General features: G+C 42.3%; 1 protein-coding gene across 7 annotated transcripts in view; it reads right to left on the bottom strand.

The window, feature by feature from the left end:
- Positions 1-27,741, bottom strand: part of LOC105481077 (sushi domain containing 1) — a 138,925-nt gene that overhangs the window by 104,827 nt on the left and 6,357 nt on the right. For 6 of the 7 annotated variants that reach the window (XM_071078159.1, XM_071078158.1, XM_071078163.1 and 3 more), the window contains exons 2-5: positions 15,306-15,419; positions 10,418-10,573; positions 4,343-4,495; positions 3,183-3,362 (exon numbers count right to left, since the gene is read on the bottom strand). In XM_071078159.1, coding sequence (XP_070934260.1) covers positions 3,183-3,362; positions 4,343-4,495; positions 10,418-10,573; positions 15,306-15,419 — 603 coding nt within the window. The remainder of the gene's footprint in view (positions 1-3,182; positions 3,363-4,342; positions 4,496-10,417; positions 10,574-15,305; positions 15,420-27,741) is intronic. The other variant, XM_071078161.1, reaches the window with a different exon arrangement.

The raw sequence follows: 27,741 nt of genomic DNA on the forward strand, positions 1-27,741 counted from the left end.
CTTTAATAAATATTCTTTTTTAAATATTGCTTTTCTAATATAATTTTATTGGATACATAATATTCCATTTTAAGGGATTGATTTACTTAACCAATCTCTTATTGTTAGACATTTGAGATTGTTTCTAATATTTCACTACGATAAATAGTTATAAACAAATATAACTACAGCAAATTAGAAGTATGAGGGCTTCACACTTCTTTGCATGCACAAACAAATTGGAAAATCTGGATGAAGTAAATAATTTTCTAGAAATACATAAATTACCAAAATTTATCTTAAGAGAGAAAGAAAAAGAGTGGACATGATTAGATATACCAGTAAGTATAGGAAGAATTTTAAAATAGTCCAAATAGTCCAAGGGCTACCTCTCCAACAGTGCCACATCCAGATGGTTTTATAGATGAAATCTCCCAAATCTTTAAAAATTCTATTTGTAGTATTCCAGAAATAGAGAAAGAAGGAAATTTTTACATTCTTTTTTTTTTTTAAATTCAGAATAACATTAATACCAAACTGAAAAAAGATGGCACAGGAAAATAAAATAGAGCAATTTCACTTATGAATATCAGTGCAAGATTTCTAAGTAAAATTTAGCAAATATAATCCAAACGAAAGGAATAAAACACCAAAAACCCAGATTAATTCATTCCAGCAATTAGTACTGATCATTATCAGGAAAGCTAACAATATAACCCACACATTATTTTTTTTTCTTTCTTTTCTTTATGAGACAGGGTCTCGCTCTGTCACCCAGGCTGGAGGGCAGGGTGTGATCATGGCTCACTACAGCCTCAACCTCCCAGGCTCAAGTGGTCCTCCCACCTCAGCCTCCCAAGTAGCTGGGACTACAGGCATGCACCATCACTCCCAGGCTGGTCTTGAACTCCTGGGCTCAAGCTATCTGCCTGCCTGGGCCTCCCAGAGTGCTGGAATTACAGGCATGAGCCGCCGCATCTGGCCACATTAGTATTTAAAAGAAGAAAAAAATATATATAATCACCTGCCTAAAAGACACGATAAAAATAACTTATTTCCAATTTTAAAAAAAGAAATTCCTCAAAAGTGGGAAGAGATTGATGCTTCCTTTAGATTATGGACATATAGCCAAAAACTAGAAAAATGGTAATTTAAAAATTTTTTTTTCACTTTTCAGGCAGAAACAGGCACATAAAATGATAATATTCGTAGACAGAGAAACAGAAAACCAGGTCAAGCGTGGTGGCTCAACCGGGAATCCCAGCACTATGGGAGGCTGAGACAGGCAGATCACTTGAGCCCAGGAGTTCAAGACCAGCCTGGGCAACACGGCGAAACCCCATCTCTATAAAAACTACAAAGATTGTACAGGCATGGTAGCTCGTGCCTGTAGTCCAGTTACTCAGGAGGCTGAGGTGGGAGGATGGCTTGAGCCCAGGAGCACCAGTGCACTCGAGTCTGGGTGGCAGAGCAAGAATCGGTCTCAAAAACAAGAAAAAGGAAAAATAAACAGAAAAACAGAAAGCCAAAATTTTTTAAAAAACTAACCAAGAGCCAGTGTCATCATAAAAACAGAAGCAGCATAACAAAGTGGCTGAAAACAATTCTGAAACTAGAATTCTTGGGTTCAAGTTGAGCTCTATCTCTAGTTGTGGGACCTTAAACAAATCACAGTCATGCGTCACTTGACAATCTGCATACATTTTGAGAAATGCATCATTAGGCAATTCCTTCGTTGTGTCAAAGTCACAGAGTGTACTTATACAAACCTAGATGGTAGAGCCTGCTACTCACTTAGGCTGTATGGTATACCTATTGTTCCTAGGCTACAAATTCACACAGCATGTTACTATACTGACTACTGTAGGCAATGATAACACAATGGGAAGTACTTATATATCTAAATATAGAAATGATACAGTAAAAATACAGAATGAAACATAAAAAATGATACACCTGTAATAGGGCACTTACCATGAGTGGAGCTTGCAGAACTGGAAGTTGCTCTGGGTGAGTCAGTGAGTGAATAGTGAGTGAATGCGAAGGCCTAGGACATTACTGTACACTTTTATGTATAGTAATGTACATACAGGAATGTACTTGCTGACAGAGCAGTAAGTTTGTTTACACCTGCAACGCCACAAACACGTGAGTGTGTTGCACTACATTATGACGGCTACGATGTCCCTAGGCAATAGGAATTTTTCAGTCTCATTATGATCTTATGGGACCACTACAATGTGGTCCATCATCATATATAAAGTGCTTAAAATAATACTTGGCACACAGTGCCATATGAGTAGACATGATTAGATATACCAGGCGCACACCTGTAATCCCAGCACTTTGGAAGGCCAGGGCAGGCAGATCACTTAAAGTCAGGAGTTCAAGACTAGTCTGGCCAACATGGTGAAACCCCATCTTTACTAAAAATACAAAACTTAGTCGGGTGTAGTGGTGGGTGCCTGTAATCCCAGCTATTCGGGTGGATGAGGCACAAGAATCGCTTGAACCCAGGAGTCAGAGGCTGCAGTGAGCCAAGATTGTGCCACTGCACTCCAGCCTGGGTGACAAAGTGAGATTCTGTCTCAAAAAAAAAATATGTATATATATATGTTATTCCCACATGACATGATATATATACACACACACACATATCATGTCACTAGGCAATAGGAATTTTTATATATATGTTCATTATATATAATGTATACATATATAAAATGTATATATATATACACAATACATATAATGAACATATATATACGTTCATTCCCACATGACTTCTGGGAATATACACACACACACACACACACATATATATATATACCTAACATCAAAAAACTAACATCAGGAATGAAGAAATACCCAAACCATTTCCCTAATAGTCAGGAATTAAATAATATTCAAAGGCAACACCACTATTTAAGTTTTTGTTCTAAAAATACAAAGTGATCAATCAAGAGAAAAACATAACTTTTATAAAGAAAGAAAAATTTATAAATGGAATCATCATTATTTGCAGATGATATGATACTATTCCTGAAAATATCAAGAAAATCCACTGAAAATCTATGAGAAACAAATAGGAATTTTAAAGATTTACTTAACTCATTTACTCCCTGAAACTGAAATTCAGAGAAAAATATGAAAACAGTCTCAAGGTGGTATGAACTAGGAACCTGAACTTTCTGAAAACTCACCTTGGCAATGTAATTTTGGGGACTCCCATGTGCCCAGGGCTGAGCAGCTTGAAACTGTGTCTTCTGGAACACTGAAAAATCCTTCTCTGCAAGCATAACGAACCTGGCTGCCCAGCCTAGACGTATAATTTCCTATGATATAGCCATTTGGAACCTCAGGAGGGGTACCACAGTCTATTTCTGAAAATATATTAACGTCAAATTCATTATTTGGTGAATGTAAATTTTCAAAATTCATAATCTGTCTCCACCTCCACCCTATCCCTCACACACACACCCCCGAGCCATATTTTAAGTACACTGGTTCATTCCCACATGACTTCTGGGAACATATCCAACAATTGTCTTTATTCAGTCTTTTAGCCTTCCATAGGTAAAGCATCTATACATGCACAAAGCTGAAGGAACTTAGCAATGAACCCCCACTAATTTACACTAAAGAGAAGCCTTGTCCAATGAAATAAAAAATCTGAATTACAAAATACCTTAAGATATAATGTACCTTGATGATTTTCAGGGTCACTTTTGAGATGCAAGGACCTTACCAAATCATTGGTGTTTACTATCTAACATAGTAGTTAATAGCAGAATATCTATTAACTGCTAATAAAAATCCTTTAAGTTTACTAATTTCAGCACTTTTTTTTTTTTTTTTTTTTTTTGAGACAGACGTCTCACTTTGTTGCCCAGGCTGGAGTGCAACAGCATGATCTTGGCTCGAATGCAATGGCATGATCTCAGCTCACTGTGACCTCTGTCTCCTGGGTTCAATAAATTCTCGTGCCTCAGCCTCCCGAGTAGCTGGGATTACAGGCACTCACCACCACACCTGGCTAATTTTTTTATTTTTAGTAGAGATGGGGTTTCACCATGTTGGCCAGGCTGGTCTCGAACTCCTGACCTCAAGTGATCCACCCACCTCGGTCTCCCAAAGTGCTGAGATTACAGGCATGAGCCACTGCTCCTGGTCTAATTTTAGCTTTTTTAACATGGCCCCCTCTAACTTTATTGTTGTTATTTGCTTTATTTCATAGGCTGTACAAAATGTGCAAAGGATCAGATCACCTCCACCCACCTCCCCAACATAGGCTTGGAGCAAAAGAAAGTCACCATCAACAGAATTTCACCTTGAGGTGCTGCATTTTTTGGCAGAAACCCACCTGTGCATGACGTGGTATCAGTGGTCGGGTGGAAAGGCTCAGGTCCATTCCTTGGCAAGTATCCATCCATACAGTAGCATTCAAAGCTCCCATGAGTGTTCACGCATCGCCCTCCATGCCTGCACAGGCCAGAAACTTCACACTCATCTACGTCTTGGGACCCAATCCAAATAGAGAAAAGGGGAGAAAAACAGAAAAAAGAAAAAAAAAAAAAGGAGAGGATATTGTGACAGCCATTTTTTCACATTTTCAAGCTACTCTTATAAAAAGATGCATTTGTTTGCAATTGTATCATAAATTTTATTTTATGCCTTATGGGTTCTTCTCATATACTGTTCAGATCGTAGGCACTGAAAACATAGCAAGTGTTGAATAAATGTCTGTCAGTGTGTTCTGGGATTTTACAAAAACCAATAACCATCCCCAGCTCCCTGACACCTAACAAAATGAACTCAAAAACATAAATATATCCAATCACTGGAAAATATCCAATCATTTAAAAATATCCAATCGTTATAAATATATGCACTCACTAAAAAATATCCTGGCCGTGCATGGTGGCTCATGCCCGTAATTCCAGCACTTTGGGAGGCTGAGGGGTGCAGATCATTTGAAGTCAGGTGTTCAAGACCAGCCTGGCCAACATAGAGAAACCCCATCTCTAGTAAAAATACAAAAATTAGCCGGCCATGGTGGCACACGCCTGTAGTCCCAGCTATGCAGGAGGCTGAGGCAGGAGAATCACTTGAACCTAGGAGACGGAGGTTGCAGTGAGCCGAGATCATGCCACTGCACTCAGCCCGGGTGACAGAGCAAGACCTTGTCTCAAATTAAAAAAAAAAAAATCCAATCACTGAAAAAATCCAGTCACTATAAATATATCCAGTCACTATAAATATATCCAGTCACTAAAATATATCCAGTCACTATAAATACATCCAGTCACTATAAATATACCCAATCACTATAACAAAAGAATGGTCCCAACCTCATACTAAAACATCTAAAGTAAGGCTTCAGATAGCAAACAATTTACAGGCCTGGCACGGTGGCTCATGTCTGTAATCCTAGCACTTCGGGAGGACTGCTTGAGTCCCAGAGTTTGAGACCAACCTGAGCAATGAAGTGAGAAACTGGCTCTTAAAAAAAAAAAAAAAAAAACTTAAAATATAAACAAATTTTTAAATGTTTTAAATAAGGAAAACAATCTCCAGGAGATTGAAAATGCCAGTCCATGAGTATAGGACGCTGCGGCAGGTAGTAGAGTGGTAATTTAATTAGGAAAGGTCTTACTAATTTTATGAAAACCAGACAGGCTTAAAACAGGCTTCTGGAAGGATAGGACATGCCCCTTTGCAGATTTTTTGCACCTGACTGAAGACTACCAGAGACAGCAGGTACAGGGTAAAAACTGCCCAATAAGCCAGAGGCTGGAGAAGAAATCTCTCTGCCAGTTAGTAGTTTTTTCCCTCAGAACTGACTTTGAAACTTTAAGAATTCCATCAGCTGGGCATGACTGCGCATGCCTGTGGTCCCAGCTGCTCAAGAGGCTGAGGCAAGAGGATTGCTTTGAGTCCAGGAGTTCAAGGCCAGCCTGGGCAACAGAGCAAGACCTTCATCTCTAAAAATAATTATATTTTCATCAGAGCCACATAGATCAATTCCACTTGGAGAAAACAAAAAAGCACCTTAACTGAAATTCCTAGGACATTTGCATAAAAACATCAGGGATTGATCAGTAGACAGGAAGCAGCATGATTGAAGAAAGTCTGTTTTTAAAAAAAAAAAAAAATTTCAAAAATACCATAATATCTTTTTTTTTTTTTTTTTTTGGAGACAGAGTCTCACTCTGTTGCTCAGGCTGGAGTGCAATGGTGTGATCCTGGCTTATTGCAACCTCTGCCTCCTGAGTTCAACCGATTCTCCTGCCTCAGCTTTCTGAGTAACAGGGACTACAGGTGTGTACCACCACACTGGCTAATGTTTGTGTGTCTTTTTGTAGAGACAGGGTTTCACCATGTTGGCCAGGCTGGTCTCGAACTCCTGACCTCAAGTGGTCCAACCACTCAGCTCCCAAAGTGCTGGGATTACAGGCACGAGCCAATGCACCTCGCTATAATTTCTTTTTCTTAAATGACATTTTAGCCCCCAAAAGAGAAAAGAAAATTATCTCAGAATCCTTTTAGACTTTTATATTCTTTATTCTTTTTCCTTTTTGGTCTTGGATCAATGAACGCCTCTCCACTCACGCCAATCATTGTTTGGGAACCAGTAATTCTATTCAATTGCTGACGGAGCCCATCCAAGTCAAACCACCCTCACACAAGAAGTGCCACAGAGCTTCTTCTCCTGGGTTGTGGCTCATGGTGGATTCCATGATTCCCAAGAGTCATTCGGGGGCAGTTTTAAGGGCCAGAACATCTGCCAGTTCTCCACGACTGGCTGGAATCCTCTCACACTAGAACCCCGGCAATTCATTCCGCCTCTAACGTTGGTGACATCCAAAGGCCCACCTGCAATCAGCTCCTGAGCTTGACGTCGACTCTGCAAAGCACAATAAACAACTGGATGCAGGATTCTTTGGAATCCAGGAACTAGGATTCATATCCTGTGGTTCCAGGCAAACAGAGACTAACTGCTGATACCCCAAAACTTGCTAAGCTCCGCCCCAGCTAAAGCCCACTGATGTTTCTCTGGCAACTGCGATTCTAAAAGAAACAATATTATCAAGAAAAGCAATTCATCAGCTTTTACAAAGTGATTACTGGAGAACTCACAAGGAAAGGTCATGGGAATGGCTGCCAGTGGACACGGTCTTCACAGTGGGGGCATGGAAATGCTCCAAAGTGAGACAGTGGTGATGCTAGCACAACTTTGTGAATATACTAAAAACCACTGAGTTATATATATCAAAAGGGTGAATTTGATGGTGTGTAAACTATAGCTCAATTTTTCAAAAAAGAGAAGGTCATTAAATCATTGCAAGAATAGAATAAATAAAAGTAGAGCCTAGATCTGGATTTTGTTCCAGGCAGATTGGGTCTAGTTTGGCTGACACTTATTTGGCCCTTGCACAAAATATTTTCTTCTCTTTCCTCTTCCCCTCTTCTTCTTCCCTCCTCCTGTTCCCACCAATCCTCTCCTCATTCTTCTTCCTAACTTAAAAAAAAAAAAAAAAAATTAAGACACAGTCTCGCTCTGTCACCCAGGCTGGAGTGCAATGGCACAACCTTGGCTCGCTGCAGCCTCAAAGTCCTGGGCTCAAGCATCCTCCCACCTCAGCCTTCCAAGTAGCTAGGACAACAGGCACACGCCACCACATCCAGCTGATTTTCTTATTTTTTGTAAAGATGAAGTCTCATTATGTTGCCCAAGTTGGTCTTGAACTCCTGGTCTGAAGTGATCCTCCAGCCCTGGCCTCCCAAATTCCTGGGGTTACAGGCATGAGTCACCACACCCAGCCTTCTTCATAACTTTCAAAAGCTGAATTCATCTCTTGGAACTATAAATATACTGAAAAATATACAGCTGTAAGTTTTTCCTGGCAAACTCCCACAGTCTAGAAAACACAATTTCAGGGTTCATATTCTCCAGAAAGTTCCCCTGATTCCTTCCTCACAGCCAAGATAAGTGACCCCTAGATTCCAGTAAACACTGTTTGCTTACCTATGACTAACACTTTATACTGAAATTAGCTGTCTGCTCATCACCCTCCCACTAGCACAGCCTTGGCATATAAGAAGTGCATGAGAGGCCAGGTGTGGTGGCTCACGCCTATAATCCCAGCACTTTGGGAGGCCGAGGCAGGTGGATCAGCTGAGGTCAGGACTTCGAGACAAACCTGGCCAACATGGTAAAACCCTGTCTCTACTAAAATACAAAAATTAGCTGGGCATGGTGGCGGGTGCCTGTAATCCCAGCTACTCAGGAGGCTGAGATGGGAGAATCACAGGTGAATCGCTTGAACCCAGGAGGCAGAGGTTGCAGTGAGCCAAGATCGCGCCACTGCACTCTAGCCTGGGTCACAGTGGCTCACACCTGTAATCCCAGCACTTTGGGAGGCCAAGGCGGGCAGATCACAAGGTCAGTAGATCAAGACCATCCTGGCCAACATGGTGAAACCCCATCTCTACTAAAAGTACAAAAATTAGCCAGGTGTGGCGGTGTGCACCTGTAGTCCCAGCTACTCAGGAGGCTGAAGCAGGAGAATCGCTTGAGCCTAGGAGGCAGAGGCTGCAGTGAGCCAAGATCACGCCACTGCACTTCAGCCTGGGCAACAGAGTGAGACTCCGTCTCAAAAAAGAAAAGAAGGCCGGGCGCGGTGGCTCAAGCCTGTAATCCCAGCACTTTGGGAGGCCGAGGCGGGTGGATCACGAGGTCAGGAGATCGAGACTATCCTGGCTAACATGGTGAAACCCCGTCTCTACTAAAAATACAAAAAACTAGCCGGGCGTGGTGGCGGGCGCCTGTAGTCTCAGCTACTTGGGAGGCTGAGGCGGGAGAATGGCGTGAACCCGGGAGGCGGAGCTTGCAGTGAGCCAAGATCACGCCACTGCACTCCAGCCTGGGTGACAGAGCGAGACTCCGTCTCAAAAAAAAAAAAAAAAAAAAGAAAGAAAAGAAAAGAAAAAGTACATGAGAAATGTGTATTGAATAAACAAAACACTAGCTCATCATCTTATATGCTTTTTTTTAAGTGTCTTTTCTTCTTAATATACAAAATTTAATACTGTAACATTGTACTTCTGCAACCATGCAGCCAGTAATTTGCTGCCTAGAACAACAGGATATTATAAAATGTTTTCTCTGAAGGAATGTGTTCATTCACACCAAGAATAAATCAAATGCATCCTTTGAGAGATTCTGCTTTGGTACAGGTCAAGAGGGAGGATGAATCCGAGCATAAGAACCTATGGTTCCTGGTAGCTAAGAAGATAAAATATGTTCTCCTTTCATTGTCTTTTTCCTGAAAACCTTTAAATATCATGAAGCTTTCAGGCAGAGTCATTAAGTCTACGCAAAAGCATCTTAGAACCAGGAGGCTTTTTCTGCCTTTCCTCTTCATTATTGTTCGAAGATTTTCCTAGAAAGTCAGAGAGCAACATTAAATAGCATGCTGTTTATAGAGTTTAGGTAATAGAGGAGTCGCTAAAAATCCGGAGGGTTTGTCCCCACCCTGTATTCGACCAGCCTATGCTCAGAGATCCAAACTACAACGCTCCTGTGCTCCCAAAACTTGCACTCCTCACTCAGCGTACATATGTGGGAGGCAAGCCCATGTCTCTAACAGGGACAGCTCCGACCTCCTGTGAGCCAACAGCCGGGTGCCAGCCCCCGGATTAGTGTGCTCTGAGCTGAGGAGTGCCACTCACCCTAAGGACCCCCCACTTGTGGTTACAGGAACCTGCAAGAGGCACATCATCTCCAGAGAGTCCCTCCTCACTATTCATTATCAAAATGATCAGGCCAGGCGCGGTAGCTCATGCCTGTAATCCCAGCACTTTGGGAGGCCGAGGCGGGTGGATCACCTGAGGTCAGGAGTTTGAGATCAGCCTGACTAACATGGTGAAACCCCATCTCTACCAAAATTACAAAATTAGCCGGGTGTGGTGGTATATGCCTGTAATCCCAGCTACTTGGGTGACTGAGGCAGGAGAATCGCTTGAACCCAGGAGGTGGAGGTTACAGAGTCAAGATTGTGCCACTGCACTCCAGCCTGGGCAACAGAGTAAGACCCTGTCAAAAAAAAAAAAAAAGTTCAAACAAAATATTACAATGAAAAAAAAAGAATATTGCAATGAACTCCCGTAGACCCACATCTCCCCAAGATTCAATCGTTGTTTACATTTTGCCATTTAAAGTAGTTTAGACTAAAGGAATACTATTATAGATACATCATCATAATACCCCTAGATACCTCAGCATGCATCTCCCAAAATAAGAATATTATCCTATATACCACAATACCATTATCCCATCTAACAGAACATTAATTCCCTGATATTAACAAATGCACAGCCCAGATACTACCCTGCCATCGCCAATTGCGAACACTGCAGCCCCCTTCTTGAGTACCTGTACAAAAGGTGCCATCGTTGGGAATGAATGTCTTCTTGTAGTTTGTGGCTCGATATCCTTCCAGGCAAATGCAATAGAAGCCCCCGGGGGTGTTGTGGCAAGATGTGTGGTTCCCACAGACAACAGTGGCTCCAAACTGGCACTCATTTTTATCTGTGGACACACAGACAAGGCACCGGAAGAGCTATCAATCCACACCGACTTCAACAGCCCAGGCTGTCCTCCCATGCTATGGACCCAGGAACCAATGTTCTGTGACCACACCTTCGTGATCTATTTCTCCAGCCTCTTCTCCTTTCACAATGCTCCCCAGACTACAGGACCTGGGCCCCTCCTCGTTACATGCCAGGAGTGTATGAAACCCCAAGAAAAATGCAACACCTCAATCTGGCAATCCATCTGATTTGAAGAATGGGAGAAGAGGGCTCTCTTTGAAATTTTGCAAGCTTAAAAAGATATTCTCAGCTTAAAAAGATATTTTGCCCACGGAAACAAACCAGCAGAATTCCCCTTTTCCAGTTCAGCCATTCTCATGGTTTTTCATGAAAACCAGTGTAGGCTGATTTTACAGCCAGTGATTAACTAGAAAATTTCTTCCTTCTGAGCTACCAAGAAACACAATGGAATTAGTGCTGCAGCCTCATCCGGAGCACGGCTAATGCAGGAGCAGGAACAGCTCATGCTAATGGTCAGTGACCTGTGTGAATAATGTTAGTCCCTCAGTGCAGGGACCTGGAACATGGATGCTCCATGAGTCCCCAGAAGCCTGCCCGGAGTGTTTTTCATTCAATAATATGACATCAAAAGACGCAAAATGAAAGTAAATCTCCCTCTCATCTCTGCCCCCTAGCTCAGGAGTCAGCAAACTTTTTCTCACAGTATCTGTTGTAACAGCTCACCTGTGCTCATGGGCACGAAAGCAGCTGTAGACAACAGGTAAACTACCAAGCAATGCTATGTTCCAGTAAAACTCCACCTATAGAAACAGGCAGCAGGTCGAACTTGGCCGATGGGCCATAGTTTACTGACTCTGCCTAACCCTCTAATTTAAGAGGAAACTCCTATGACCAAATTGTTATGCATCCTTTTAGAGCTGATCTACCCAGTTAGCTTTTTTGGGGAGAAAAATCATCAACTTATGAATTTGTAGCTTTTTTGTTTGTTCCTTCGTGTTTTATTTCACCAGTGGGCCCCTCAGATCTATGGCCTCTCACAATTGCACTCAATTCCTGCTCACTCAAAAGTACTCTCTGGAAGATCTGGGTGTTTTATTATTATTATTATTATTATTATTATTTTACAGTCATGTGTCACTTAATGATGGGGACACATACCGAGGAATGTGTCATTAGGCAAGTTCATCATTGTGGGAACATCACAGGGTGTATTCACACAAACCTAGACGGCACAGCCAACTATACACTCAGGTTACATGGTAGAGTGTAGTGCTCCTAGGTTAGAACCTGTATAGCATGTGACTGTACTGAATACTGTAGGCAACTGTAACACAGTGGGAAGTATTTGTGTATCTAAATATATGTAAACATAGAAATGGTACAGTAAAAATACAGTATAAAATACAAAAAATGATACACCTCTAGAGAGCACTTACCATGAAATGGAACGTGCAGGACTGGAAGCTGCTCTAGGTAAACCAGTGAGTGAGTGGTGAGTGAATATGAAGGCCTAGAACATTATGATACATGACTGTAGACTTTTATTTTTATATAGAGACAGGGTCTCCCTCTGTCACCCAGGCTAAAGTGCACTGGCACGATCATAGCTCACTGCAGCCTTGAACTCCTGGGGTCAAGCAATCCTCCTGCCTCAGCCTCCTGGGGCTAGGAGCGGCTAGCACTACAGGCAAAAGCCATCATCCCCAGTAAATTTCTAGTTTCTAATTGTAGAGATCAGCTCTCACCATGTGAGAGCCCAGGCTGGTCTCAAACTGCTGGCCTTAAGGGATCCTCCCACCTTGGCCTCCCAACGTGCTCCCAAAGGGATTGCAGGTGTGAGCCACCACACCCAGCCTTACTGTAAACTTTCTAAACACTGGACACGTAGGCTACACTAAATTTATAAAAGTATCTTTCTTGGCCAGGCGCATTGGTTCACACCTGTAATCCCAGCACTTTGGGAGGCTGAGGCAGGTGGATCACCTGAGGTCAGGAGTTCAAGACCAGCCTGGCCAACATGGTGAAACCCCATCTCTACTAAAAATACAAAAATTACCCGGGCATGGTGGTGGGCACCTGTAATCCCAACTACTCAGGAGGCTGAGGCAAGAGAATTGCTTGAACCTGGGAGGTGGAGGTTGCAGTGAGTCGAGATCATGCTATTGCACTCCAGCCTGGGCAACAAGAGTGAAATTCCATCTCAAAAAAAAAAAGTATCTTTATTGGCCGGGCGCAGTGGCTCACGTCTGTAATCCCAGCACTTTGGGAGGCTGAGGCGGGCAGATCACCTGAGGTCAGGAGTTCAAGACCATCCTGGCCAACATGGTGAAACCCCGTCTCTACTAAAAATACAAAAATTAGCCAGGTGTGGTTGTGCACACCCATAATCCCAGCTACTCGGAGGCTGAGGCAGGAGAATTGCTTGAACCCAGGAGGCAGAGGTTGCAGCGAGCTGAGATCATGCCACCGCACTTCAGCCTGGGTGACAGACGGAGATGCCGTCTCAAAAAAAAAAAAAGTCAAAGGGCAAGCAAGAATGTAGCTAGCATCCATGGGAGGAGGAATTCCTTTGGGAAGGGAACAGAAAAATTTGTCCATTCTTCTCAACTTCATTTCTATCTCACTGCTAGAAAGTGCAGGTGAGGAATGGGAGAGTGAGAAGCATTAGGAGAAATTCTCCCAAGAGCCTCAGACTGCAGGGTAGACAAACTTCTTATGGGTAGAAACCTAAAAAACAAGAGTCAAAGAAGGCTTCACTCCAGCCTGCAGAATGGGCAATGGTGGGTGACTGGAAAAGCTTGTGTCTGCAAAGTGAAAGGTGACTTTTTGAAGACAAGACTAAGTTGGGGTTTTTGGTTTTTTGCTTTTAGTTTCTTTTTTTCTATTTTTAAGAGATGGGATCTTGCTCTGTCACCCAGACTGGAGTGCAGTGGTGGCCAGGCGCGATGGCTCATACCTATGATCCCAGCACTTTAGGAAGCTGAGGCAGGAGGATCACCTGAGCCCAGGAGCTCAAGACCAGCCCGGGCAATGTAGTGAGACCCTGTATCTACTAAAAATGAAGAAGAGGAAGACGAAAAGGAAGAAGAGAAGGAAGAAGAGGCAGAAGGAGAAGGAGAGAGAGAGAAGGAGAAAAGAAAGAAGAGGAGGAGGAGGAAGAAGGAGGAGGAGGAGGAGAAGGAAGGAAGGAAGGAAGGAAGGAAGGAAGGAAGGAAGGAAGGAAGGAAGGAAGGAAGGAAGGAAGGAAGGAAGGAAGGAAAGGGAAGAAAAACACTAGCTGGGTGTGGCGGCAAGGTTGCAGTGAGCCATGATCATGCCACTGCACTCCAGCCTGGGAAACAGAAAGCCCTTGTCTCTAAAAATAAAACAAAGATAAAAAATAACTTACTGGCCAGGTGTAGTGGCTGATGCCTGTAATCCCAGCACTTTGTGAGGCCAAGGCGGGTGGATCATGAGGTCAGGAGTTTGAGACCAGCCTGACCAACATGGTGAAACACTGTCTCTACTAAAAGCACAAAAATTAGCTGGGCGTGGTGGCACACGCCTTTAATCCCAGTTACTCAGGAGGCTGAAGCAGGAGAATTACTTGAACCTGGGAGGCGGACGTTGCAGTGAGTCAAGATCACACCACTGTACTCCAGCCTGGGTGACAGAGTAAGACTTTGTCTCAAAAAAAAAAAACCTCACTGAAGCTTCGAACTCCTAGGCTCAAGCCATCCTCCTGCCTCAGCTTCCTGAATACCTGGGAGTACAGGTGTGTGCCACCATATGTGGCTAATTTGAAAAAGCTTTTTTTAGAGATGGGGGGTTCACTATGCTGCCCAGGCTGGTTTCAAACTCCTGGCCTCAAGTGATCCTCCCACCTCAACCTCCAGAACAGCTGAGATTACAAGATCGAGCCTCAGTGCCTTGCTGTTATTTTTCTTTCGAGAGAAAAAAAAAGCACACAAAGATATTACAACAAGGCTGTATATAACATCTGTCCACAACTGTAAGGTAAAACCATCAATATTTTTAATGCATATAACAAGGTTGCTGGGAGGAAATTGGAAGATTATTGCAACATTTACTATTGTAAAATGGTTGCAAAAGTCTCCCTCTCTCTGAATTGAGCTTGAACCTGGATATTGTCTGACTGTCATGGCATGGGGGATATCATGAGGCAAAAAATAATTTCAGATGCTTCTAACATAAAGGGCTTTGAATTCCTTTGAGTCATCTAAGTCCCTAAAAGTATCACAACTACCAAAAATGTGGAGGATGAATTCTGACAGACATAAGACCCGAAGCAACAGTATTTCACCAATTAACCAAAAAGTCCAATGGCAAATTGTTTTGGTTTTCCTCATAGTACTAATATAAATAGTGTTATATCAAAATAACCAGAGAAATTAAGGAATACAATATTCACTTGAATTGCGAAGTTAAACTTAAGACTTGAAACAGATGTCAAATTTGTGTTAGATCCCAGAGTTTCCAGAGATTCAAGTTCAATGACCTCTAACATGAGGAATACTATCTTGGAAACACTAGAGAAAGAATGTATCCAAACACCAAAACAAAGACTTATTATAATTGACAAAACTTCCCATAATAAAAACATGTGAACAAAATAACAATGTTTTTCCCCAAGGACATCAACTCTTTAATACAAGAGAATCTTGTTTCTTGATTCAGCTTTTCAACTTAACCCAGGGTTCAGAACTTACCAACACACTGAGTCCTCCCGTTCCCCACAAATCCATAGTTGCAAATACAGATCTTCTTCCCTTCTCTTTGCTGGCATGTGGCATGTTCATGGCAAGTGGCACAGACATCTAAACCTGAATCATAAATTGTATGTTTCAGAAAAAGAAAAATGCAAGATGAGACACATGTAGTTAGTGGACATTTACAATGGAGAACCAAAATTTGAAGACCAAAATAACACAAGATACACCTAGTCTCATCCTTAAAAACCTTCAGTGACTGTTTATTTCCCACAGAATAAAGTGCAAATCCCTTCCTCTGTGTGGCCAATGAATGTCTTTTTTTTTTGTTTTTTTTTTTTTGAGACGTGGTCTCACTCTGTCGCCCAAGCTGGGGCGCAGTGGTACAATCACAGCTTGCTGCAGCCTCAACCTCCTGGGAGCAAGTGAACCTCCCAGCTCAGCCTCCCAAGTAGCTGGGACTATAGGTACACATCACCACACCTGGCTAATTTTTTTTTTTTTTTTCTGTAGACACAGGGTTTTGCCATGTTGCCCAGGCTGGTCTCAAAATCCTGGGCTCTAGCAATCCACCCACCTTGGCCTTCTAAAGTGCTGGGATTACAGGCGTGAACCATCACGCTAGGCCACAATCAATGTTCTTAGTGGTCTCAGTCCAGACATACTCCTCCAGCCTCATTGTTTCCAAGCCCCACCACACATGGTATTTGCCAGATGTCAGAGGCTGACTACTCTTTCCCTAACAGAATATCTACGATCCTACTTGCATGCCACAATCACGATACTCTCTATACCTAAAATGCCTATGCCTTCTTCTCTGCCTAGCTAGCACCTATTCATATTTTAAGACCCAGCTTAAATGTCACATTACCTCTGAGGTCTTCCCTACTTCTCCATTTTTTTCTTTTTTTGAGGTAGAGTCTGACTCTGTTGCCCAGGTTGAAGTGCAGTGGCATGATCTCGGCCCACTGCAGCCTTGACCTCCCGGGCTCATGCAATTCTCCCCACCTCAACCTCCCAAGTAGCTGGGACTACAGGCACACACCACCACACCCATCTAATTTTTGTATTTTTTGTAGAAATGGGGGTCTCCCTATGTTGTCAAGGCTGGTCTCAAACACCTAAGCTCAAGGGATCCACCACCTTCAGCCTCCCAAGGAGCTGGGATTACAGGTGTGAGCCAACGTGCCCAGCCCATTCCTCCATTCTTAAGGAAAATTAAATGCATCTTCCTCTGTGCTCCCCTAACACTGGCACATTCCCCTATCAATCATGTTAATGTGTCATTATATTTGGTTCTAGCTTTGTCTTCCAAGCTCGGTATTATGAATGAGCCGCTCAAGGATAGGGATGATGTCATTTGCCCATATGTTATGATGGCACAGTGCAGACACTCAATATATTTTTATTGACTGCCTGGATAGAGAAATCTGAAATCCTACTTGCTGCAACTCAAAAAGCAAATGGAGTGAAGAGGAACACAGCTGCCTATTACTCTACTCACTTTTTTTTTTTTTTTCAAAGAAAAAAATGAATGTGTTTAAGATGACAGTAACTTAACAGCCAAGTCCCAGTAGGATGACCAGATCCCAATTATTGAAATAAACAGCAGAATTGTTTGAGGCTAAAACTTCTAAAACATCCAAATCTACCAGATGGTGATATATGGCCCAAGATCAAACAAGAATTTCTACCCAAGGCTATGTGGTATATTGTGTTTCCCTCTCAGTGCCTCTGTAATTTCAGGAGTGACCTAGTCAAGAGAATCTTTCTAGCATTGAATTTCATTTTAGTTTTGGCTCTGTTATTACCCACGTAAGACAGCCTAGCCCTTAGGCTGCTCTAGGCATGAAACCAACTGAGGCTAGGGATTTCTAAACACTCTAACCATGCTGCTTTTGCGTGTTTTTTAAAAGAATAAAAGATAACACAAAAATAAGACAAACCACTGATCATCACTAAGTAATGCCAAATCAGCCATGTAATATTTACAAAATTTATTGTATCTCAGACCATAAGGACAAATGCAACAAATTCCAAAAAAGTAAAAATGTTAAAGCCTGAATTATCTGACCACATAATAACGTAATAAAACTATCAAACAAAACACAAGACTGGCAACCCCAAAAGAAACATACTCGCAAACCACAGAACATTCTCCTAAATAATTCTTGGGACAAAGGGAATATCAAAATTGAAATGTTTAACACTAGGTATAAAAACATATTTACTCCAGAAAATGTAAGTTTTATGTGTTTTTATACCTTAAGATATACTTTTATACTTCAATGTGGCCTTTAAAATTTTTACTTTTTTCAAATTTGTTGCATTTTTCTTTATGGTCTGAGATAGAATAAATGTTGTAAATATTCCATGGTTAATTTTGTATTACTTAGTAAAGATTAGTGGTTTTTCTCATTTTTGTGTTATCTCTTATTTTAAAAAAGAACACACAAAATAGTAGCATGGTTAGCGTTTTTGGAAATCTCCCAGTTTCAGTGCCTAAAAAAGAGATGCCTAAGATGCCTAAAAAAGAGAGAGAAAAGCAGGCAGCCAAGAAAAAAAAAAAAAAAAAAAAAAAAACTAGAATTTTAATACAAGAAGCCTGAAAAAAGGAAAAAAAGAAAATGGGGATTTAGGGATTAGTAAATAAAATTTTAAAGAAGTTAAAGAATTAGAAAATATTATCAAATGCAATGGGGGGGGGAATTACATAAAAGACTAGGAAGGTATAAACCCTGGGAGAGAAGATGATAGCAGACAAAAGATGCTAACAGTATTTCAGAAAATGAGAATGAGGCTGGGCGGAGTGGCTTACGCCTGCAATCTCAGCACTTTGGGAGACCAAGGCGGGTGAATCACTTGAGGTCAGGAGTTCCAGAGCAGCCTGGCCAATGTGGTGAAACCCCATCTCTACTAAAAATACAAAAATTAGCCGGGTGCAGTGGCGGGCACCTGTAGTCCCAGCTACTGGGGAAGCTAAGGCAAGAGAATCACTTGAACCTGGAAGGTTGAGGTTGCAGTGAGCTGAGATCATGCCACTGCACTACAGCCTGGGCAAGAGAGTGAGACTCCATCTCAAAAAAAATAAAAATAAAGAAGATAAGAAAGAGATGGATGGGCTAGGTACAGTGGCTCATGCCTGTAATTTCAGCACTTTGGAAGGCCTTGATCCTAGAAGTGCAAGACTAATCCTGGGCAACATGATGAGACCTCACCTCTGTTAAAAAAGAAAAAGAGATGGACGCATGGTAATTGCCTTAGCAGAGAGGAAGAACTAAAAGCCAATCCTAGAAAGGCCCAAGAAGCAGAGTCTCTGCAAATTTCAGAAGACAGACATAAGGAATAGGAATGAAAGTTCAAGGAACTGGTTGAAAATACCTGCAAGGAATAGGTAAATGCCCAGATTCCTTCACTGATGCTGCACAGAACAGAACTTTACAATTGGGAGAAAACGAACCAGAAGGCTCCAGATTAGAAGGACAACACACCAAACTGAAGTGAGGATGAGTCCCCATACCTAAATGTCCATCATATGGGTTAAATATATTTAACCATCTTAACACATTAACATTTTAGCACAAAACATTTTTAAACCGTGTGATCAGTACATTGTCAATTTATAATGACATTCAGGGCCAGGCATGGTGGCTCATGCCTATAATCCCAGTACTTTGGGAGGCCAAGGCAGGTGAATCACTCAAGGTCAGGAGTTTGAGACCAGCCTGGCCAACATGACGTAACCCTGTCTCTACCAAAAATACAAAAACATTAGCCAGGTGTGGTGGCACACATCTGTAGTCCCAGCTACTTGGGAGGCTAAAGCAGGGGAATCACTTGAACCCCGGAGGCAGAGGTTGCAGTGAGCCATGACAGCACCTCTGCACTCCAGCCTGGGTGACAAAGTGAGACTTCATCTCAAAAAAAAAAAAAAATTCATAATAACATGCAACCAAAATCTTGGAAATACTTTCTAAATAATGGATCCTGGGTCAAGTTCAAAAACCCATTTGTGATCAACCCTACGATCATGAACATATGAACATTCTCCCCAATTTAATTTGTACATAGAATGCAATCTTGGCCAGGCATGGTGGTTCATGCCTGTAATCCCAGCACTTTAGGAGGTCAAGGTGGGCGGATCACCTGAGGTCAGGAATTTGAGACCAGCCTGGTCAACATGGTGAAACAAAAAATACAAAAATTAGCTGGGCTCAGTGGCGTGCACCTGTAATCCCAGCTACTCAGGATGCTGAAACAGGAGAATCGCTTGAACCCAGGAGGCGGAGGTTGCAGTGAGCCGAGATTGCGCCACTGCACTCCAGCCTGCATGACACAGCAAGACTCCGTTTAAAAAAAAAAAAAAAGAATGCAATCTTATTAAACACCTTAAATCTTGGGTACGGTGTTTCGGTTTGGGATGATGAAAAGGTTCTGAAGATGGACGATAGTGATGGTTGCACAATAATATACAACTTGCTTCTCAATTGCACACTTCAAAATAGCTAAAATGGTAAAAATTTGCCTTATGTCTACTTTACCACAATAGTAAGAAAATACTGAAAATTACATTTTTTACTTTAAAAATCAACTTTATTGAGATATAATATGCATACAATAAAACGCCCCCATGTTTAAGTGTGCAGTTTCAGTGGGTTTTAACAAATGTAGACAACCACGAAACCCAAGATGCGGAATATATGATGCACAATTTGCATCTGATGATAATCTGATAATACATGGTGCACAATCTGATGATAAACATTTGGTTTGTTTTCACTTGGGAGCTAATAGAATTAAAGCCTTGATGGCAAAAAAGGGGAGGGAAACTCAAATTTTTATAGGGAAATCATTTTGTTTCTGGATCCCAAATTTCTCATAATGCCATTGAGAGATGGTAGATAGCAGGTACACAGCTTTAGACAACAAGTAACTAAAGTAACCCAAGCTAAGGAAGCCTGTAAGAATTTTTCACTGAAAACCAAAGAAGCCCATTCATTATAAGCTACTTCTCCAGTGAACAGACGACATAAACACACTGTTCAAAGGCTAAAAACCTTAAGTAGATACTGAAATCACACATAAATGCATGTAGTACAATAATAGACATAAATATGATTCTATTGAAACAACAATAAAATATGTGAAATTAAGTAATTCAAACTTAAAGCTGTTGGAACTTTAAATTATACCAAGCCTTGAGAGGAATGTGGCATGCACGTAGTTTGAGTCACAAAGTATACAGCTGTAACTTCTGCCTCTTTTTCCCCCTGTAAATAATTAAGCCCAAATGGCACCAGAGATAAGACCCCCTTAGATCACTATCTCTCCTCATGGAGTAATAAAGTAATTTTCCTTGGAGTGTAGCAATCTGTAACCAACCAAATAGCTGTGGCATATGCACTGGTCTTCTATGGAAAATGTAATTCTGCTACAATTTCTACATAAATGAAACGGTTACTTCCTCACTTTGGAAGGAAGACTCCATTCATTTGAAGTCAGTGTTTCCCAGTGGCCACCCTCAAGTTTTATGCTAGAATAAACTCTATATTTCATGTATATCATACATTCTGAATCTCATTATTTAAGGCTGACAAATTGAAATTTTTAAATTTTTTTTCTTATGTAAAATACTTGTCTAGGGCCAGGTGCAGTGGCTCACACCTGTAATGTCATCATTTTGGTTTGTTTGTTTGTTGAGACAAGGTCTCACTCTGTCACCTCTGTCACCCAGGCTGGAGTGCAATGGTGTGATGACAGCTCACTGCAGCCTCGACCTCCTGTCCTCAAGCTATCCTCGCTCCTCAGCCTCCAGAGTAATGAGGACTACAGGTACATCCCACCACACCTGGCTAATTTTTCATTTTATTATTTTTTTTAGAGACAGGATCCCACTATGTTGCCCAGGCTGGTTTCAAATAATCCTCCTACCTCAGCCTCCCAAAGTGCCAGCCTGGTCAACATAGCAAGACCCCATCTCTACAAAAAAAAAAAAATTTAATTAGCTGGGCATGGTGGGGCATACACGTAATCCTAGCTACTTGTGAGGCTGATGTGGGAGGATCTCTCAAGCTCAGATCAGGCTGCAGTGAGCTTTGAATGAGCCACTGCACTCCAGACTGGGCAACAGAGCTAGACTGTCTCTTTAAAAAGTTTAAAAATAAAAAACTTATCATTATAAAGATGCAGAATTTATATAGATCCATTTGCAAAAACTCAGCCGGGCACAGTGGCTCACACCTATAATCCCAGCACTTTGGGAGGCCAAGGAGAGATCACTTGAGGCCAAGAGTTCAAGACCAGCCTGGCCAACATGGTGAAACCCTGTCTCTGCTAAAAATACAACAAAACTAGCCGGACATGGTGGCGGGCACCTGTAATCCCAGCTACTCCGGTGGCTGAGGCAAGAGGATCACTTGAACCTGGAAGGCAGAGGTTGCAGTGAGCCAAGATTATGCCACTGCACTCCAGTCTGGGCAACGGATCAAGACTCTGTCTCAGAAAACAAAACAAAGAAAACAAAAAAACTTAATACCAGCTGGAAAAGGACTATTTCATGTAACTATTGAGCTAATCTAATAAACATAAAAAATATTAAGAAGCAAAGAGGTGGGACTCACTCAGATAAATTAAAGGAAGTCCAGTCTGAATTAGTGAAGGATAGAATAGAAAATGTTTTAAAAGAAACTGAATTAAGTTCAAGTTTATTTAATAAATAGGCCCAGACAAACACATGGCCTTAAAGGAAGGCAGCCAGGTATGGGGAAAGCACTGGACTTGAAAGCTAGTTAGAGCCGGATCCTAAATCTAGCTGAGTCAAATTCACTGTGTGACCTTGAGCACACCACTTAACCTTTCTGGATCTCAGTTTTTTCATCTTTAAAACAAGGACTTTGGGTTTCTCGAATTTTAAAGTGCATTCAAATCACCTGGGGAGGCTGAGGCAGGAACCCGGGTTGCTTGAGCCCAGGAGTGCAAAGTTACATGAGCTATGATCATGCCACTGCACTCCAGCCTAGAAAACAGAGTGAGATCTTGTTTCTAAAAAGAAAAGAAAAGTCACATGTCCCATAAATATACACATCTACTATGTACCCATAAAGGTAAAAAAATACATACATACTAAAAAAGAAAAATACAAACAAACACCTGGGGGCCAGGTACAGTAGCTCATGCCTGTAATCCCAGCACTTTGGGAGGCTGAGGCAGCGGATCATGAGGTCAGGAGATTGAGACCATCCTGGCCAACACGGTGAAACCCCATCTCTACTAAAAATCAAACAATTAGCCAGGTGTGGTGGCAGGCGCCTGTAATCCCAGCTACTTGGGAGGCTGGGGCAGGATAATCGCTTGAAACCAGGAGGCAGGGGTTGCAGTGAGCTGAGATTGCGCCATTGCACTCCAGCCTGGGTGACAGAGCGAAACTCAGTCTCAAAAACAAACAAACAAACAAAAAACACCTGGGGATCTTAACCTTTGTTAAACTGTAGGCTCCAAATCAGTTGGTCTGGGGAGGAGCCCTATATTTTGGATTTCTAGCGAGCTCACAGGTAGATCACATTTTGAGTAGCAGAAGATAAAGAGCCCCCGAAAGTCCTTCTCCCTAAAGTTCTGACATTTCCTTCTTTTTTATTTTTAACTTTAACTTTTGTGAGTACACAGGTGTATATATTTATGGCGTACCTGAGATGTTTTGATGCAGGCATGCGATGCGTAGTAATCCTGTCATGTAAAATGGGATATCTATCCCTTTCAGTCTTTATCCTCTGTATTACAAACAATAGTCATAGTCTTTTAGTTATTTTAAAATACACAATTAAATTATTATTAACTATAGTCACCCTGTTGTGCAATCAAATACTAGGTCTTTGATCCTTTTTTCTTTTTTCTTTTTTCTTTTTTTTTTTTTTTTTTTTGAGATAAGATCTCGCTCTGTCCCCCAGGCTGGAGAGCATTGGCACGATCACAGCTTACTGTAACCTCTGCCTCCCAGGCTCAAGCGATTCTCGTGTGTCAGCTCCTGAGTAGCTGGCACCACACGTGTGCACCACCACGCATGTGCTGACCACCACACATGTACACCACCACACCCGGCTAATTTTTAAATTTTTAGCAGAGATGAGTTTTCACCATGTTGGCCAGGTTGGTCTTGAACTCCTGACCTCAAGCAATCCACCCACCTTAACCTCCCAACGTGCTGGAATTACAGACATGAGCCACCACACCTGGCCTTTTTTTTTTTTTTTTTTCTTTTGACACAGGGTCTCACTCTGTTGCCCAGGCTGGAGTGCAGTAGTGTGATCACAGCTCACTGCAGCCTCAACCTCCTGGGCTCAAGTGATCCTCCCATCTCAGCCTCCCAAGGAGCTGGGACTACAGGCACACACCACCACATCTGGCTAATTTTTGTATTTTTTTTGTAAAGATGGGGTTTCACCATGTTGCCCAGGCTGGTCTGGAACTCCCAGACTCAAGTGATTTATCCACCTTGGACTCCCAAAGTCCTGGGATTACAAATGTGAGCTACCACATCTGGCACACACTTCATTCTCAGGGTACCTGTTTTAATGACCCATTTAGAGTAATTTATTTAGATGAGATATACAAAAAGAAAGGAAAGAAAGAGAGAGAGAAAGAACGAGAGAACGAGAGAAAGAGTGAGAAAGAGGAAGGAAGGAAGGAAGGAAGGAAGGAAGGAAGGAAGGAAGGAAGGAAGGAAGGAAGGAAGGAAGGAAGGGAGGGAGGAAGACAGAAAAGAAAAGAAAAAAGGAAAAGAAAAGAGAAAAGAAAGAAAATAATTTAGCATAAGTATAACCCCAAAGACAGTACCTGGCTCAATACATGTTTGTTTCCCATACCGGCAAAAAAAAAAAAACTAAGATGGGTTCCAGGCTACCAAGGCTTCTCAGACTATCTGCAGATGAGAAGGTGGTTTCCAAAGAAAACCAAAAAAATAATAAGCAGGGGTGCTTATTATTCAGCCATGATTAGCCTATTCTGCAGGACTTTGCAGGGCAGCTCTCTCACCACACGGGTCCACTGTTCCACAGCCTGAGGCTCGGTTAAGAATCACCTGGAAACTAGTGACTAACTCGTCCTAGTTTTAATACAAAAAGTCCTGTGTCCCAGGAAACCCCTCAATTCTGTGCAAACCAAGACAGCTGGTCATGCTTCCTAGAGATCCTGTTAAAACACAGTGTCCCCAAAGATTCTGATTCAGCAGGGGAGAGGCAGGGCCTGAGAATCTGCTTTTCTAAACTGCTCCCAGGTGGACCACACAGAGAGGAGCGTTGCCAGACTAGCTCAACCTCAACCTCAGGGACTGGAGTCAGAATCCTGTGGAAAGAAAAGGCAATACTGAAAGAAGTCTTTCAGCAAGTCTCGATTGCCGCATAGCACAGCTGTGGGACAAATGTAATAGAATAACCCAAGGGAGAGGAATTCTCCAGGCCAGAGACAGATCGCTAGGGCTTTGCTATGATCTGAGGGAGAGCTGTGTCTGGGGTGCTCGGTACCCACATCAAGGCTGACTTTAGTTCTGTCGTCAGCATACTCCGGGCCTGAAAGCAGAGAGGTGGTTGCCGGTAGTAACCGAGGGAAGGCCTGCAGAGGTGAGGGACTCCAAGGGACGACTAGGATTACTGGCAGAGAAACAGGAAAGTTGAAGAACCCAAAATCTAAGAGGAGGGAAAGGCTGACAAGTGTTCTTTGTTACTATTACCACATCCCCCGGCTAACGCTGCTGAGCTGGGTTCACTGCCCGTCCCAGCTCTGCAGTGCTCACCTAAGCTAAAACTACACCTAACAATGAGAGGGTGAGACTGGTTTTGGTGTCTCAACCAGAGTCGGGATTGGAGTCCTGTTCCTTGGTTATGTGATTTTAGCAAGTTAAACTGACAGTTCTCCAGTTTTTTGTTTGTTTGTTTGTTTGTTTGTTTGTTTGGTCTCCCTCTGTCACCCAGGCTGGAGTGCTGTGGCACAATCATGGCTCACTGCAGCCTCGACCTCCCAGGCTCAGGCGATTCTCCCACCTCAGCCTCCCGAGTAGCTGGGACCACAGGCATGCACCACCACGCCCAGACAATTTATTATTATTATTATTTTGTAGACACGGGATCTCCCTATGTTGCCCAGACTGGTCTCAAACTCCTGGGCTCAAACGATACTCCTGCTACAGTCTCCCAAAGTGCTGGGATCACAGGCATGAGCCACTGTGCCTGGCCAGGTCTCTTCATCCCTGAGATGAAGATGTTGTAGTCAAGATTAAATGAGAAATATAAATGCTGTATGAAGTGTAAAGCAATATGCAAATATGAGATAATTTACACGAATATTTATATCCATTTCCACAGATTTTGTTGTCATTGTTAGAAACAGTCTGCAAGATGCAGTGCCTGGTATTTGGCACGGTGGTTACAAGCGCTTGGGTTAGTTACAATCCTAGCTATGCCACTTACTAGCTCTGTAATCCTTGGTGATCTCTGTGCCTGTATCCTGTAAATCTGTAAAACGAGAATAATAATAATAAACCTACTTCATATGGTTGTTGTGAGGATTAAAGAGTAAATGAGGGTATATTAGTCTGTCTTCATGCTACTGATAAAGACATACCCAAGACTGGGTAATGTATAAATAAAATGAGGTTTAATGGACTCACAGTTTCAAGTGGCTGGGAGGCCTCACAATCATGGCAGAAGGCAAAAGACATGTGTTACATGGCAGCAGCAAGAGAGAATGAGGGAAAGTGAAAGGAGAAACCCCTTATAAAACCATCAGATCTCCTGAGACTTATTCACTACCACGAGAACAGTATGGGGGAAACCTCCCCCATGATTGAATTGTCTCTCACCGGGTCCCTCTCACAACACATAGGAATTATGGGAGCTACAATTCAAGTTGAGATTTGGGTAGGGACACAGCCAAACCATATCAATGAGTTAATACATGAAAAGCAATTAAAATGTGTTAGACATTATTATAACCAACCACTCAACAACTCTTTGTTAATGAATAAAAGAAGGTACTAACACTGATGGTTAACTAGCCAACTCCCAATTACACCAATGGGAAGACTGATGGAGAAATGCATTGATGCAAAAATCAAGAGCAATATCTTTGTGCATTCAGGTGTCTACCCATTGATGGGCTGATATCCCAGAAACCATAATATTCAAAGTTACATAATCACTCCCTGTCTTCGCCACATCCTCCCAGCCTGCTGGGTAACAGCTGACTCAGAAGTGGAAAGTTCACCTCCTCACCTTTTCAGCCCTGCTCACCTGTCCTTCCTCTCCACTGCAACCAAGTCAAGCTACCTCAGGAAGAGAGGGAGGCTGCCAGCCTCTGAGAACCACTCTCACTCTTTACTTCAATACACGAGCAACAACTTCAGTGTACTTCTGAGACATTACCTGATGGACTTTATAGTACAGTAAAGAGATGTTCACAGTCAAGGGAAGAAGGTAGTTTAAAAGCACAAAGGCAGGCCAAGCACAATGGCTCACACCTGTAATCCCAGCACTTTGGGAGATTAAGATGGGGGGATCACTTGAGCCCAGGAGTCCATTACCAAAAATCTGGCCAAAAATCTAGACCGCATCTCTAGAAAACCAACAGCAACAACAACAAAAAAGCACAAATGCAGTGCTTAAATTTTAAATCTGCTTTTAACCTAACCCTCGACCATTCACAGTCAGACCAAACAAATCCACTGCACAACCTTCCTGAGATTCTGTCTGTCAAATCTGGAAAGACAGATCAAACAACGGGAGGAAATAAGCCAAGGGTGCCAGAACTCAGGAAGGAAAAGCATTCCCAAGTGGTCTCTAACGCTACATAAAATTGCATGGCTCTTAAGAGACCACCAAATTCCAGAGGTGGAAGGAATCTGAGAAATCTCACGTTCTCTCCTTTCCAACATCCCTGACCAAAAAAAAAATCCAGAAACGAAAACATAGACTCTGCTTTTAAATCCCTCCAAGACACAGAGCACTCTACTCTCTCCAGCAATGTAATATTTGCAGGGCTATTCAAACCGTCATATAATTCCCACACCCACCCAAATTTAGGACTGACATTCTCCATCAAGAACTCTCACTTGGGCTGGTCCAAAGGTAGTGAGTTAGTTGATTGTTGATAGTCAGTTACAGATAAAACTTCTCATTCTACTCTTTCCCCCTTCTCACTATTGCATTTGACTACTCAAAAAAAAAAAAAAAAAAAAAAAAATCAAAAAACAAACAAACAACAAAAAAAGAACTCTCAAACTTTCCTCATACAAAATGGCTCATATGACCCGATCCTGTTCACTTTGTGGTGTGACCAAGATCAATCAGCAGTGGGGCCCCCACACCTGGCCTCAGGACCTGAAACCAACCCACACTGAGTGCCATTCATTTAGGCCACACCTTAAGGCTCATGTCGGGCAGTCACTCAC

The sequence above is a fragment of the Macaca nemestrina genome, chromosome 14 (genome assembly GCF_043159975.1).
Source record: "Macaca nemestrina isolate mMacNem1 chromosome 14, mMacNem.hap1, whole genome shotgun sequence".
Classification (NCBI taxonomy): domain Eukaryota; kingdom Metazoa; phylum Chordata; class Mammalia; order Primates; family Cercopithecidae; genus Macaca; species Macaca nemestrina.